The 16,754-nt window shown below is 41.2% G+C and overlaps 1 protein-coding gene across 2 annotated transcripts in view; it reads right to left on the bottom strand.

Annotated features, from left to right (window-relative positions):
* Window positions 1-530: 530 nt before the first annotated feature.
* The window catches only part of gucy1b1 (guanylate cyclase 1 soluble subunit beta 1), a 28,561-nt gene continuing 12,337 nt past the window's right edge, over window positions 531-16,754 (bottom strand). For both annotated transcript variants that reach the window (XM_084155696.1, XM_084155697.1), the window contains 4 exons: window positions 15,155-15,392; window positions 7,959-8,099; window positions 2,257-2,411; window positions 531-2,010 (listed from right to left, as the gene is read on the bottom strand). In XM_084155696.1, coding sequence (XP_084011822.1) covers window positions 1,878-2,010; window positions 2,257-2,411; window positions 7,959-8,099; window positions 15,155-15,392 — 667 coding nt within the window. In that variant the 3' untranslated portion in view covers window positions 531-1,877. The remainder of the gene's footprint in view (window positions 2,011-2,256; window positions 2,412-7,958; window positions 8,100-15,154; window positions 15,393-16,754) is intronic.

Here is a 16,754-nt window from a genome sequence, read left to right as displayed (position 1 = left end):
TCATTTGTATTGATGTGTGTAGATATCTATATGATATGTACCTCAATACTAGGATAGAAAGAAAAGAAAATCATTGAGGATGTAAAAATGTATTTCCTTTTTTGTGTACTCTGTTATTTCAACAAATTAAAGCTATGGAGTGAAGGCTCTGATCTGTCAGTAAGTATCAACAGTTCTACAACTGGCCGCTTGAGGGCGCATTAACCAAGGATGACTTCCTCTGCCTCTGCAAGGTTGACTATTTCAGTTGCGAACAGTGACTTTGTTCAAAATGCATGAACTGTTTTCTAATTCCTCTGCTCAGTTGGTACAGTAGTGTATGTACAGTAGAATTACCTCTTGCCTCACGTATTCCTTGGCAGTCTACCCCTATTCAAATATTTGATACATTTCTCCTATTATTGTCCCAACTATCTAGCCTGGTGGAAGCAGCCCGATCTCTGCTGGTTCCACCAGGCTACCAACAATCCCCATTACATGCCAGCGTGGAAATAAGGAATAAAAAACTAACAAATATACAATACCACAGATCTGGTAGCCTCTTTTTATTCAATAAAAATCATCAATGAAACAAACAGTGAATTAATGTAGGCAAAAACAATAGTCTTCTCCTGCGCAATAGCATGCCACGTTGTGAGGCACTTGCACATTAACACGATTTTTTGGGTGAGTGCAGTTCAAAATAAATGTTACTTCCAGAACAATGTATTGGCAGTGTTCGGGAAGCTACTCTGAAAATATAGTTTACCAAGCTACCAATAGTTTACCAAGCCACCAATTACTTCACACTGGAAGAAGTTAAGCTACACTAAAGCTACCCTTAAGAAAAATATAGTTTACTTAACTAAAGTCTCTTTGAAAAAGTAGTTCTCTACATCCAAATCGTGAAAATTATGATATGTAAATCTGAAATGTCATAGACTACAAAAAGAAAGAAAGGAAATGATTGCCTACTTCACCCATATTTTATTTTATTTTTGCAAAAAGAGTAGTGTTTAGTTCCAGTAGTTAGCTACAGCACTACATGGCAAAGAAAGTCATTAATTACTGAAAACAGGACCTAGATTTAAATTGAGTACATCTACCACATAGCTACTGCAAAATGTACTTAAATTACTAGTTGAACTACATGTAGTTCACTACTCCACAACACTGCATATTGGTGTTAAAATTTATTTGGATGGTTAAGTGAAATCTTTCATGTGTTTAATACATTATACCAAACGTTCAGTGTGTCCTACAGAATATGGAATTCACAGTTGAGATTATGATTTGGCCTATACATTTTGGCCTATACATGTATATTATACCACAAATTAAAATAATAAATAAAATCAGTGCACAGATACAACATTAGTGAATAAATACATAGAATACAGAATACCTTGAGGGTAAAATACTACTTCAAATGCTGGAATGGATAGAGAAAAAAAATACAGAACATTGGATTACAATACATGCCCGTACCTACAGTTTATCCATAAAAATAGGTTCTTCATCTGTGTCATATCATACTAAATTAAACCTATAATCGACCTTATTTGTCACTTGAAACAAACATACATACCAACAATAAAAATAACTGTTGGTGAAGGAGAGAACAAGGTATATTTCTAGATCGTAAAATGGTTATGTCTTCAGATACAGCAGCTTCTTGAAACTGACAAGTGACCCAGTGAGCAAAATTGGTCAGGCATAGGTTATGGCCCGGTTTTATACTGATTGTAAAATGTATTTTTAGCGACCAGAAAATGACATCTTCTCTTGGTTCTAATTTGGTTATCTGACATCTCTTCAACCCCCAAAAAACAAATTAGAACCCAAAAATTACACCTTTATGCATTTTGCCCACTGGGGAAAGGGGAAAACTTTTATGATCAAACGTCGCTTTCAGTACTTTTGCGAGACAGAAAGTACACATTCATGGGCTCCTTCTTGCCTTTCATGGTGATGGGTCCTCGGTACTCCAAATGAAACTGGGGGTCAGCATTCTCTGCCGACTGCAAACACCTGAAATCAAAGGTATTTCCCACATTTTCACAGAATTCAACAATTTGTTGTTTCCAAAGGCTGCTTCAAAAGAAGAAGACGTTTTTTTTTTTTTTGCCCAACCCCCAAGACACACACACATACGGAGAGGTTGAAGGACAGGATCAGCAACAGTAATATACCATGCCATGTACGATCTTACAAAGAATGGATCAGCACTTCACAGCAATGTCTCATTCATCTAAATAAAGCCATTATTATCCTTACCTGTAAGTATATTCTGAAATGTTGATTTTTCCCTTCTCTCCTGTGGTTTCTGTACGGCTGGTGAGGTTGACAGTATTTCCAAACAGGCAGTAGCGGGGCATCCTTTGACCTATGACCCCAGTTACCACCTCTCCTGTGTGGATCCCAATGGTTATCTAGAGAGAGAAGGGGATGCTCAAGAAAACGGGGTTTCCCATACAGAGCCACGGTCGAGTAAGTAACACTCCTGGACAGCATATGTACATGCCGCCCCACTGGAGACCAGGGTTTGATCCCCATTTCAACCCTACCTGCCTGTGTCCCACCATCTGTTTTATGTCTGTCTAATAAAGCATGAAACATACTAAAGGAAGAGCGGGATTAACCTCTGTTTAAAAAAACTTTTTTTAAATCCCTGGATTCCCATAATATTGGCACATGCTGAACAGTGTGCATGAATCTATCGACTTCATCAAGCTGTTTGGACTTTTCAGTGGCTGATCACCTGCCATGTAATAACCCATTATGCATCAGATAATTCACACAACATTCCTACCATTATAACTTCCATATAGCTAACCATTTTGGAACCGACTGTCTATAGTAAATGTACTGTTTACATACGAGGCCGATACACCCACAATGACATTTACATCTTTGTAACCAAATGTTAAGCCAACGTTAAACAATAGACAGGGTTGATGATTTGTGTTCCACAAAGACATGGATAAACACCAGAGACAAGATAACTAGTCGTTGGTCATGGAATGTTTAACAATGTATCTGCTGTAATGTTGTTGTTTTTAACATCTCTGCCATGTGTCTAAATGTGAGCAGGTTGAAACAACTGCGACCATTGTTTTTCTGGAACATTAGTTTGGAGGTGTTACAAGGTCAAGCTTTCTCAGGATCTCTACAGTTCTCTACAGCTCTATGGGACTCAGGGCCGGACTACCACATCTGGGGCCCCGGGGCACCTACTTCCAGTGGGCAAATGTTTTTTGAAGGGGGGGGCTAACGTCCTGCAATTCTACACACTTGCTATGGTGCAGAGAAAAATGTGCAGTTTTATAGCTAATGTCATTCTACCCATTTTGCCATGAGGCTGAGGAAATTCTGCAGTTTTAAAGATAATCTCCTGCAATTCCAGACATTTTGCCATGGCTAATAACGTGTTCATATGCTATCTAGGGGGGGCCCGACTTCCAGGGGGCCCCCAACCCTGTGCCCTGTGTGCCCGTTAGGTAATCCGTCCCTGATGGGACTGTGCCCATAGAATTAGGAATTGAGTGTACCAGTCAAATTGCCGTGGTCTGAGTATATTAGTATATTTATATGACTGTGCCAGCCCCCTCCACCCCTTATTGCGCGAGGATCCATTTCATTTGACAAATAAGAAGTCTTTACACTGTTTAAAAGTGGCACTGGCTCTGTGTGCCTAGCCAGATGAGCTCATGAAAAGAGAGAACATGACATACCTTCAATAACTGGTGCCATGATTGAAATTGTTACACTAGTGTAAATACATGTCATTTGTTTACATATGCCTACATAATGTAATGAATTAAAATTCCTCTGCAGTTGGCGGTTGGTGTTTGTCACCTTACGTTGTTTTTTTTACATTTAAAACTATGTGTAAGGTGAAAGGACACGTACAATGAGATGAAATATTTCAACTCTAAATCAAATAACAAACCCATAAACATTCTCGTGAATGTAGCAGACGCTCTACTCGTGTCCCTTACGGTTTCAAGACCTTCAGTGCTCGAACAGTGAGAACACAAGCTGAACACTAAATGTTTAGGATGAAGTGCAATGGGGACCTATTTTTAACCTCAGGCAGTGAGATGATTGGAGGTTGTTTCTACTGCCAAACTGGGATCCTCTCCACCCCATGCCATATGTCTGATAAACAATGTTTTGTTAGCCAGATGTGATTTTCCAATGCCAAGTCTCCAAGAGTCACTGATACAATAACAAACTCAATCCGTCAGTTAAACAAAAAGTCTGCTGTGTAACATCAAAGTTACAGCTCTTACAATGTCTTATGTGGACGGTGGCTTTTTTGAAGAAGAGTTGACAAAGACTTGATGCTTAAAAATACTAGGGGGTAAAGCGACCAAAATAAATCATTCACTAATTTCTGAGACGGGACGATAAAATAGAGATGATTAAATTAGAGACAATATATCTCAATATTCTTATAATTTTTTTTTATGTAATATGATATATTTTGTGAATGAAATATGCTTATGATTTCATGAATGAAATCTGATTATAATTTCCTGGATTTATGATTTGTGATATCAAGTATCTTGCATCATATCCTTACTATTTACTTATCTCACTTTCTTATTAACAGGACTAACAAAACCAAACATAGACATATATCTACAAACTTGCACATCTCCACATTACAACTTTAGCCCTGACAACTGTAGCTTGTTTCGGCCTGCCTAGTCAGTGAGTCAGTGAGTCAGTTGAATGAGAAAGCCAACTGAAAACTGAAGAGAGAAGCACCAGATAAACAGATTATTTTAAATGTTATCATCACAGTGAGCGAGTTATAAGCATAGGAAATGAAACACCAAGTTAAGTGGAGTGCCATTATATCATTGTTATTTTTTATAATGTTTTGATAGTTTAATGAATTTAAAAAAATACCATTAGCATAGAAGATAACGTCAGCTAAAGTTAGCGCCAGTCAAGATAGCCTGTCATAGTCATGGCGACAATGAATGTTCACACACAGAGTGTAAACAAAGGGAAACATTGTAACTTGCTGTTGTTATGGATATGTTGAGAATTGATGAAAATGTATTTATAAGATAAGATGATAATTAATACTATTTTACAAATAGTTTTTTAGTACAGTATGTTGGCTATTTAGAAATGCATAAGAGTAGCCTAGTCAGTTGAATGAGAGAGAGTCAACTGAAAACTGTATTGAAGAAAGAAGCACCAGATAAACTAATTATTTTAAATCTTCAAGGTTTCAGAATCCATTCATTCTTCTCACCATACACTATCCAGGTCCCAAAGTTTAAGAGGGTGCACAACACTACTTTTTTTTTCATTGTACTCCCATAGTTAATTTTTGTACCATGGTAGCTAGTACAACGAAAAAAATGTTTTGTCACTACCATGGCAGGAAAATACCATGGCACTGGTGCAAATACCATGATATTTTCCTGCCATGGTAGTACAATGAAAAAAATACCATGGTACTATCATGTTTTTTTGGTCACTACCATGGCAGGAAAATACCATGGTATTTGCACCAGTACCATGGTATTGGTAAAAAAACAAACATTTGGAAGGTGCATTGAAACAATTAGTTGGATAACTAGCATGGTTATTTATTTTCTACCACTGATAGCTAGCAAGCTTGATGCACTAAAGTTACTCTAGGGGATCACTAATGGTATGTGGCTATTCAAAAACAAGGGGATTATCTGAAAGCATGTCATCAGACTATATAGTGTGACATCATATGTACAATACATTTACATTTACATTTACAATAGAACATTTTGTTACACGTTTTTTGTTGGGTCGAGAGCAGGTCTCTCTGTCTATCTGTCTGTCTGTTTAGGAGTTCCAGATGTGGCTGCAGGAGAGTAGTGGCGGACAACACTGGAGGGCATCTTCACAGAACAATGAACACATGTAGCACTAGCCCAATATGTTCTCTTAAGGAGCCTACCGTTACTTCTTACGTTTGAAGTGAGCTCCAAAAGTATTGGGACATTGACAATTTTGTTGTTGTTTTGGCTCTGTACTCCAGCACTTTGAAATTATACAATGACTATGAGTTTAACGTGCAGACTGTCAGCTTTAATTTGAGGGTATTTCATCCATATCGGGTGAACCGTTTAGAAATTATATCACTTTTTTTTTACATAGTCCCCACATTTTAGGGGACCAAAAGTATTGTGACAAATTCACTTACACTGTATATGTGTATTAAAGTAGTCAAAAGTTAAGTATTTGGTCCCATATTCATAGCATGCCATGACTACATCAAGCTTGTGACTACAAAGTTGTTGGAATCATTTGCTGTTTGTTTTAGTTGTGTTTCAGATTTGTTTGTGATTATTGTGTGTGTAAATAATTTATTGTGTCATTTTTGAGTCACTTTCATTGTAAATAAGAATAGAATATGTTTCTAAACACTTCTACATTAATGTGGATGTTACCATGATTACGAATAATCCTGAATGAATCGTGAATAATCATGAGTGAGAAAGTTACAGATGCACAAATATCATGGTAGCATCCACATTAATGTAAAGTGTTTCGAAACCTATTCTATTCGTATTTACAATAAAAGTTACTCCAAAATGACACAATACATTATTTACCATTCATTTCTATTGAGCACAAAATAATCTGAAACACAACCAAAACAAACAGCAAATGCATCTAACAAGTTTGTAGAGTCACAAGCTTGATGCAATCATTGTGTGCTAGGAATATGAGACCAAAATGAAAACTTGTAACTACTTTAATACACATAAGTGACAGCCCGCTAGGAGTTTGCCAAAAGGCACCTAAAGACCCTCAGACCATGAGAAACAAGATTCTCTGGTCTGATGAAACCAAGATTAAACTCTTTGGGCTGAATGCCAAGCGTCATGTCTGGAGGAAACCTGGCACCATCCCTACTGTGAAGCATGGTGGTGGCAGCATCATGCTGTGGAGATGTTTTTCAGTGGCAGGGACTGGGAAAAGTTATTGTATGTGACATTTTGTTTATTGCAAGTCAAGCTTTCATTTGCATGCCAGTAAATATTGTCTACGTTACAGTATTTAATTATTATATCCCGCAAGGGACAGTATCAGAGACTCTGTAAGGGGGCAGATGATCTATGATATGGGCTGGAATCAGTCTGATTCTTATGAGTTCCTGTTGTCTGATTTGAAGGCTACAAAAGTTATTTTTAAAAGAAAAGCCTTTTCTATATTAGCTCATTTGCCCCAGACCTGACAGTGTGGCTTTCAACTAATCTATTTTGTGTTCCAACCCTGAGGAAACTATGATGTCATTGCTGTGTATGGGCAACCCCAGCAGCTCCTCCAGCAGAAGTTGCCCTCTCCTGCCTTCCAGATGCTGCTGACCAAGCTGCCCACCATCAGACAGGTCAGGATCCTTTCTTCCAATGATCTGCACTCGGCTACTCCCCTTCATGGACTAAGAGCAATGGATTTGTACAATTGATTAGTCTAGTTCAGTGTTCCTCTTTCTTGCCTAATGGGCAACAACGTGAACATTGTCATCCCTACCTGTACTATAACACCTCATTGAACTACTCAATAATTTACTAGAGTAAATTTAGTGAATTAATGATTGGTTATAAAAAGGCCATAACATCGGTGCATCCTTTTGGATTAAAAAAACGATCACATCTAAAACCAGATAGAAAGTATGTAGAAAGATAATGGCCCTATATACTTTGAAATAACTGCAATTTTTCTGGCACCCAAATTGATTTGAACAAACAAATTGGTCCTCAAAAAACTGTGTGGCCCTCAGTTGAATTTCAAAATCCCAATGTGGCCCTCAAGCCAAAATTATTGCCCACCCCTCATCTAGGGCCTAGGGGTTGTTTCTGGACAAGGCTGCTGATATGGTTCAGCCAGCACCAGAATTTCACGTTTGCTGCCTTTCTCAATTGATTCTGGTCAAAATGTTGGAAAAAGGAAACATATCCCATCCTCACCTGTACTGGCTCTTCATCCACTTTGACCTGTCCAGCAATCTCCATCATGTCCAGGGCCAGGTGACAGACAGACTGAGCGTGGTGGGTACATGGTTCTGGCAGCCCACTGACCGTCATGTACTTATCACCCACTGTCTCCACCTACAAAAAGAGAGACATTTTGGTTGTTAGGCAGAACGTTATATCAGAAAATGCTGTGTGATGTAAGTGGTTATATGTTAAAAGGACGTGAGGTCTAGAAAACACTGACATTTTTAACAATATTATTTTTGACACTTTTATATCACTCACTGTTTCCACCTATAGGTAGAGAGAGCTATTTCGGTTACTATGCAGAATTTGATATCACACAATATTATTTAAATCGTTAGAATGAAAAGGATCTTTGGACTTCAATAGTTCATCAAACTCCCGAGTGGCGCAGTGGTCTATAGCACTGCATCTCAGAGCTTGAGGCGTCACTACAGACCCCCTGGTTTGATTCCAGGCTGTATCACAACCGGCCGTGATTGGGAGTCCCATAGGGCAGCGCACAGTTGTCCGGGTTTGGCCGGTGTAGGCCGTCATTGTACATAAGAATTTGTTCTTAACTGACTTGCCTGGTTAAATAAAAATAATAAAGTGCCACTTGAGGTCACAAACCATCAAATAAATCTCTAACCAATCAATTGGGATATACAGGTAAATGAGTGATACAAAGTATACTTAATTAAGCAATTAAAACATCCAGTCATGTATAAAAATGCCTAGTTGCCCATTATTTTGGCTAACATGGCTAGAAGAAGAGTTCTCAGTGACTTTGAAAGAGGGGTCTCTGTATATGCATTCGGAAAGTATTCAGACCCCTTGACTTTTTACACATTTTGTTACGTTACAGCCTTATTCTAAAATGGATTAAATCGATTTTTTCCCCCTCATCAATCTACACACAATACCCCATAATAACAAAGCAAAAATCTGTTTTTAGAAATGTTTGCAAATGTATTGAAAATTATATACAGAAATATCTAATTTACATAAGTATTCACACCCCTGAGTCAATACTTTGTAGAAGCACCTTTGGCAGCGATTACAGCTGTGAGTCTTTCTGGGTAAGTTTCTAAGAGCTTTCCAAACCTGGATTGTGCAACATTTACCCATTTATTCATTTAAAAATTATTCAAGCTCTGTCAAATTGGTTGTTGATCATTGCTAGACAACACAGGAGGTTGATGGCACTCTAATTATGGAGAACAGGCTTGTGTTAATGGTTTCCAAGTGTTTGATGCCATTCCATTTGTTCCGTTCCGGCCATTATTATGAGCAGTTCTCCCCTCAGCAGCCTCCTGTGCTAGACAACCATTTTCAGGTCTTGCCATAGATTTTAAAGTAGATTTAAGTCAAAACTGTAGCTCTGTCACTCAGGAACATTCACTCTCTTCTTGGTAAGCAACTCCAGAGTTTTGGCCTTGTGTTTTAGGTTATTGTCCTGCTGAAAGGTGAATTCATATTCCAGTGTCTGGTGGAACCAGGTTTTCCTCTAGGATTTTGCCTGTGTTTGGCTCCATTCCATTTCTTTTTTATCATGTCCTTAACAATTACAAGCATACCCACAACATGATGCAGCCACCACCATGCTTGAAAATATAAAGAGTGGTACACAGTGATGTGTTGTGTTGGATTTGCACCAAACATAACGCTTTGTATTCAGGACAAAAAGTTAATTTCTTTGCCACATTTCTAGCAGTACTGCCTTGTTGCAAACAGGATGCATGTTTTGGAATATTTTTTATTCGGTACAGGCTTCCTTCTTTTCACTCTGTCATTTAGGTTAATATTGTGGAGTATCTAAAATGTTGTTGATCCATTCTCAGTTTTCTCATATTACAACCATTAAACTCTGTAACTGTTTTAAAATCACCATTAGCCTCATGGTGAAATCCCGGAGCGGTTAGGAAGGACACATGTATTTTTGTAGTGACTGGGTGTATTGATACACCATCCAATGTATAATTAATAACTTCATCATGCTCAAAGGAATATTCAATGTCTGCTTTTTATTTTCTACCCATCTACCAATAGGTGCCCTTATTTGCGAGGCATTGGAAAACCTCCCTGGTCTTTGTGGTTGAATCTGTGTTTGAAATTCACTGCTCGACTGAGGGACCTTACAGATAATTGTATGTGTGGGGTATAGAGATGAGGCAATCATTCAAAAATCATGTTAAACACTATTATAGCACACAGAGTGAGTCCATGCAACTTATTATGTGACATGTTAAGCACATTTTTTATCCTGAATTTATTTAGGCTTGTCATAACAAAGGAGCTTTTCATTTTTTATTAATTTGTAAAAGGTTGGAAAAACTTTGAAATTATGGGGTATAACGTAGGCCAGTGACAAAAAATCTAAATTTAATCAATTTTAAATTCAAAATGGAAAATGTGGAAAAAGTCACTGTATATATCTCAAACCAATTGAACACTTATGGGAGATTCTGGAGTGGCGCCTGAGACAGTGTTTTCCACCACCATCAAATGATGGAATTTCTCATGAAAGAATGGTATCGCATCCCTCCAATAGAGTTCCAGACACTTGTAGAATCTATGCCAAAGCGCATTGAAGCTGTTCTGGCGACTCGTGGTGGCCCAACGCCCTACTAAGACACTTCATGTTGGTGTTTCCTTATTTTGGCAGTTACCTGTATGTTAGTGGGTATTTGTGTTAAAAGGATGTGAGGTGTTTAAAATAATACTACACTCATTATTGTAATCTTTTAGTAAGTCCACTGTTAATACAATCCTCAAAAGTGTGCATGTCAATAGTCAAGTTTTCAAGATAAAGCACTTTCAGTACAGAGCAAAATCTGTCATGATAGTGCAATTTGCAGTAGTAAGACACTACCCTTTTGGGCTCATCTAGCCCAACTCAGACCCCTTCAGGAGCAGACCGTGATAATGGCAGTTCTTTTAACTTCAGGCAAATGCCCTGCAGTTGAAACATCTCGACACAAACACTTAAACACTTACGTCAGCTTATAGACATGCAAGGCTCTTCGGAGCCAGATAACAACTTGGACCACCTAGTCATTGAGGATGGTAGCGTAAATATTACTTATTTTGGTGACCCAGTGCTGAAGTCCTTTCCTTGGATGTAGTAAGGTTTGTTTGACTTCTTAAAGTACATTCTTGTCTGAAAGCCTAAAGTGCCCAGTGACGACGACTATAAAACCTTGCTCGAAAACAAAATGGGGTTTTAAAGTGGAGTTTACCCAGTGAGGCTTTTGAATAGAGAAACATCCAAATGAATCAATTCTACAGTACATCACACTTGTGTGACAATACGACATTCGAAAAAGGTTGAATTGGTGCTCCTATTAAAGGAGCAATCTGCAGTTCGAACAAAAACACACCGCCACTGATTTGGTAAACAGCTGAGGGATGGGGCTGGAGAAATGTAACCACTCTCAAACTCATGGACAGAGCTATGGATACAAGGACTGACTATCCATGTCACGCCCTGGCTCTGGGGACTATGTTATGTTGAGCCAGGGTGTGTAAGTCTATGTTTTGTATATCTATGTTGGCCTGAGTGACTCCCAATCAGAGGCAACGAGTGTCAGCTGGTTGTCTCTGATTGGGAGCCATATTTAACTATCGGTCTTTTCACTTTGTGTTGTGGTTTCTTGTTCCTTTTGGTTTGTGTGTATCGAAGGACTTCACGTTTCGTTCGTTGTTTTGATCGGGTGATCTGTTTAATAAATAATATGTACGCATTCAACGCTGCGCATTGGTCCTCCTCCTTAAGCGAACGTGACAGAAGAAACCACCAAGACAGGACCAAGCAGCGTGAAGAGGAGAGTGGATGGACCTGGGATCAGTGGAGTAGGAGTCTCAACTGGGCCCAGCCAAGCGAAGAGCAGAAAGGTTGGACTTTGAAGCAGTGGAGTGAGAGTCTGGCGAGAACTAGGGAGGCCTGGTCCACGGGAAGGAGAGAACCCCAGAAAATTTTTAGGGGGGGGCTCACGACGTGGACGACGGGGCAGCCGGAGGCCGCGATGGAGCGGTCCAGCGGGTGTGCAGAGGAGGCCGCCAGGTTAAGGGGGCCACTGGTCACAGAGGAGAGGGAAAGTGTGGAGGCACGGCGAGAGGTACTGGGGTGTATTACCAGTCCGGTCCGGCCCGTTCCTGATCCCTGCATAGGGCCAGTGGCGTGTGTCCCCAGTACGGTTCGGCCTGTTCCTGCCTCTCGCACCGAGCCTGTGGTGCGCGTCGTCAGCCCTGTCCGGCCCGTTCCTGCTCTCCGTACCAAGTCGGTGGTGCGCGTCGCCAGCCCGGTCCGGCCCATTCCTGCTCTCCGCACCAAGTCTGTGGTGCGCGTCGCCAGCCCAGTCCGGCCCATCCAAGCTTCCCGCACCAAGCCAGTGGTGTGCGTCGTCAGTCCGGCACGGCCCGTTCCTGCTCTCCGCAACAAGTCTGTGGTGCGCGTCGCCAGCCCAGTCCGGCCCATCCAAGCTTCCCGCACCAAGCCAGTGGTGTGCGTCGTCAGTCCGGCACGGCCCGTGCCTGCTCTCCGCACCAAGTCTATGGTGCGTTTCGTCAGCCCTGTCCGGCCCGTTCCTGCTCTCCGCACCAAGTCTGTGGTGCGCGTCGCCAGCCCAGTCCGGCCCATCCAAGCTCCCCGCACCAGGTCAGTGGTGCGCGTCGTCAGCCCGGTCCGGCTCATTCCTGCTCCCCGCACCAAGTCAGGGGTGCGCTTCGTCAGCCCGGTCCGGCCCGTTCCTCCTCCACGCATCAAGCCAGGGGTGTGCGTCGTCAGTCCAGCACAACCCGTGCCTGGGTCATGTCCGGAGCCGGATCCGCCGCCGAGGCGGAGTGCCCACCCGGTCCCTCCCCTGTTGTGGTTGTTTGGCGCGGCCGGAGTCCGCGCCTTTGGGGGGGGGTACTGTCACGCCCTGGCTCTGGGGACTATGTTATGTTGAGCCAGGGTGTGTAAGTCTATGTTTTGTATATCTATGTTGGCCTGAGTGACTCCCAATCAGAGGCAACGAGTGTCAGCTGGTTGTCTCTGATTGGGAGCCATATTTAACTATCGGTCTTTTCACTTTGTGTTGTGGTTTCTTGTTCCTTTTGGTTTGTGTGTATCGAAGGACTTCACGTTTCGTTCGTTGTTTTGATCGGGTGATCTGTTTAATAAATAATATGTACGCATTCAACGCTGCGCATTGGTCCTCCTCCTTAAGCGAACGTGACAATCCATTATAGCAACATTATAGTTTTAACCATGTTTTAAGGCTATACAGTATTTTTTCACATTTACATTCTTTACAAACAAAGGAGTAAAACAAGCTTATATTTTGGATTCTGATGGGGTACGACAATTGAACTAAGCTCCTGAGGAATCTGTAAGCTAAATTCTTCAAGAATCAACAGACTATGGGAGGAGCACAGTACTACATAGAGCCATGACTACATGGAACTCTATTCCACATCGGGTAATTGATGCAAGCAGTAGAATCAGATTTTAAAAACTGGTAGAAATACACCTTATGGAACAACAGGGACTGTGAAGAGACACACACGAGGGTATAGACACATGCATACGCACACACTGTGATATTGTTGTATGGTGGTATTGAACATTTTGTATTGTAGATAGGTAGTGGTGTAATAATGTCATATGATATACTGTTTTATATTTTGTTTTATATGTAATGTAAATACTTTAATATGTTGGTCCTCTGTAGCTCAGCTGGTAGAGCACGGCGCTTGTAACGCCAAGGTAGTGGGTTCGATCCCCGGGACCACCCATACACAATAATGTATGCATGCATGACTGTAAGTCGCTTTGGATAAAAGCGTCTGCTAAATGGCATATTATATTATTAATATAAAAGTCTAAAAATGGATGCAGCAACTGCAGATTGCCCTTTTTAGTTGATATAATCTCAACCAACCATTCTGCAACATAAACTGAAGCTTAAAATGGACTTGATTTACATAATGAAAGCATATCTTTAATGTAAATGTTTATAGAACATTCCATTTTTCATACAGCCTGGCTTTTATACTGTAAAGTCTTGACATACAAAAAAATTACATTGTTTAGTATCTAAAAGTAATTTAACCCTTAGCCTACAATTTCCACGCCCCCGGAAATCTAATTAACATAAACAAATCTCCATCAAAATCCTTCTGTTTAAGCTAGAGATACCTGTTTTTTGCATGGACTGCATCTCAATCCACCGCATCCGCCAAGATTGCTTTTCCGCATCTGCGGTGAAAGGTGGCAGAGCTAGATGGTGTTTATTATCAGACCATGAGACATCCCGAAAATCTGTCTTCTCATGAAAACGTCTGTAGCGTCCGAATGGTTTGGGCTACACACTAATATGACACCTCTGCTGAGACTCTCACGAACACGATGGTGTTCTCTAGGACACACACAAGACTCGTCTGAAGATCCCCGGTACCAGTAAAATAAAATATGGTAGTATATATGGAGATAGTTTAGTGCCTAAAATAAGGGGATAAATACATTTTTATATAGTTTCCTGATCTTTCAGATATAGGACAGACACTTCAGAACAAACTTCCTTTAGATTTTTTGGGGGACTATCTGTTGTTCCATGTAGTGAATCTGTTATTCAATGCGTTTCTATTGGCTACCGGCTTAGACAGGGCTTAGACTCTAGAGGGTTAAGAGATTTTGATGTACAGTACATATCAGAAGATATGGGTAACAGTTTTCAAAAGCCAATTGGTATAATGCTTTATTTATTTTGTACATAAGCATGTTATAGCCCTCATAATGTCTTATACCTGTTGGCTTTCAGTAGTGTGTTGTCCAACAAACAGACTTGCTAGTTTAGCTAACCAAACCATCAGTCCTAGCTTGCTATTATGAAAATCGAAATCAACAATACTGATACGGTTTTCAATTTGACTTTTGTTTTCTAAAGCAGCTCAAACAAAACATGTAAAAATGAACTATAGCCATTGAATTCTACCGTGCAAATATACAGTGCGTTATAGGGAAATAATGCACGCTCTAGAATGCCCTTCAAGCCAATCAGAAAGGAGTATTCAACAATGCCATGGTATAAGGTGAGATAATGGTGCAATGCATCTGACTGTTGCACATTCAATGTCAATGTTTTAATTTGATCTGTAAATAAAAGAGTAGAGAAAAAGAATAAGAAAACATCCCTTCAAACCTTGTATACGTAGGGGTTCTTTCTCGAGTCGGTCAGGATGTCAAATCGGGTGTAGACGTCGTTGAGCAGGTTGACTATCTTGATGGCACCCTCGGCTGATGCGTGTTTGCTGCAGAAGGTATTGAATCCCACAATGCCGCTGAAGAGGATGGTCACATTGTCGTAGCGTTTGGCCGGGACTGGACGCTTGTGGCGCAACTCATTGGCCACCGACGGTGGCAGGACTGAATAGAGCAATCTAAAGAAAAGTGAAAAGAAAACATCTAGATATAGATTATTTTGTCTTCTGGAGATATGTGTTTTTATTCCCACATTTTTCTTTCCATGACATAGACTAACCAGGTGAAAGCTATGATCCCTTATTGATGTCAATCAGTCTAGATGAAGGGGAGGAGACAGGTTAAAGAAGGATTCTTGAGACAAATGAGACATGGATTGTGTATTTGTGACATTCAGAATGGGCAAGACAAAAGATTTAAGTGCATTTGAACGGGGTATGGTAGGTGCACTGGTTTGTGTCAAGAACAGAAACGCTACAGGGTTTTTCACGCTCAACAGTTTCCCGTGTGTATCAAGAATGGTCCACCACTCAAAGGACATCATTGGAGTTAACATGGGCCAGCATCACTGTGGAACGCTTTCGACATCTTGTAAGAGTCCATGCCCAAACGAGCATGCGCAGACCAGCTGGCTGGAGTGTTAACTGACATATTCAATCTCTTCCTATCCCAGTCTGCTGTCCCCACTTGCTTCAATATGTCCACCATTGTTCCTGTACCCAAGAAAGTGACGGTAACTGAACTAAATTACTATCACCCCGTAAAACTCCCTCTGTAATCATGAAGTGCTTTGAGAGGTTAGTTAAGGATCATATCACCCGCCCCAATAGATCCAAGGATGATGCAATCGCCATCGCACTGCACACTGCCCTATCCCATCTGGACAAGAGGAATACCTATGTAAGAATGCTGTTCATTGACTACAGCTCAACCTTCAACACCATAGTACCCTCCAAGCTCATCATTAAGCTTGGGGCCCTGGGTCTGAACCCCGCCCTGCGCAACTGGGTCCTGGACTTCCTGACGTCCCGCCCCCAGGTGATGAAGGTAGGCAACAACCCCTCCAATACGCTGATCCTCAACACAGGGGCCCCGCAATGGTGCGTGCTAAGCCCCCTCCTGTTCTCCCTGTTCACCCATGACTGCGTAGCCATGCACGCCTCCAACTCAATCATTAAGACAGCCTACAGGGAGGAGGTGAGGGCCCTGGCGGAGTGGTGCCAGGAAAATAACCTCTCCCTCAACATCAACAAAATGAAGGAGCTGATCGTGGACTTCAGGAGACAGCAGAAGGAGCACGCCCCCATCCACATCGACTGGGCCGCAGTGGAGAAGGTAAGAAGCTTAAAGTTCCTCGACGTACACATCACTGACAATCTTAAATGGTCCAACCTCAGGAGGCTGAAGAAATTTGGCCTGGCCCCTAAGACCCTCATTAACTTTTACAGACGCACCATTGAGAGCATCCTGTCAGGCTGTGTCACTGCCTGGTACGGCAACTGCACCGTCCGCAACTGCAAGGCTCTCCAGAGGGTTGTGCG

This window comes from Coregonus lavaretus, assembly GCF_964263955.1.
Source record: "Coregonus lavaretus genome assembly, chromosome: 38".
NCBI lineage: Eukaryota > Metazoa > Chordata > Actinopteri > Salmoniformes > Salmonidae > Coregonus > Coregonus lavaretus.
This window is presented reverse-complemented; position numbering and strand designations above follow the sequence as displayed.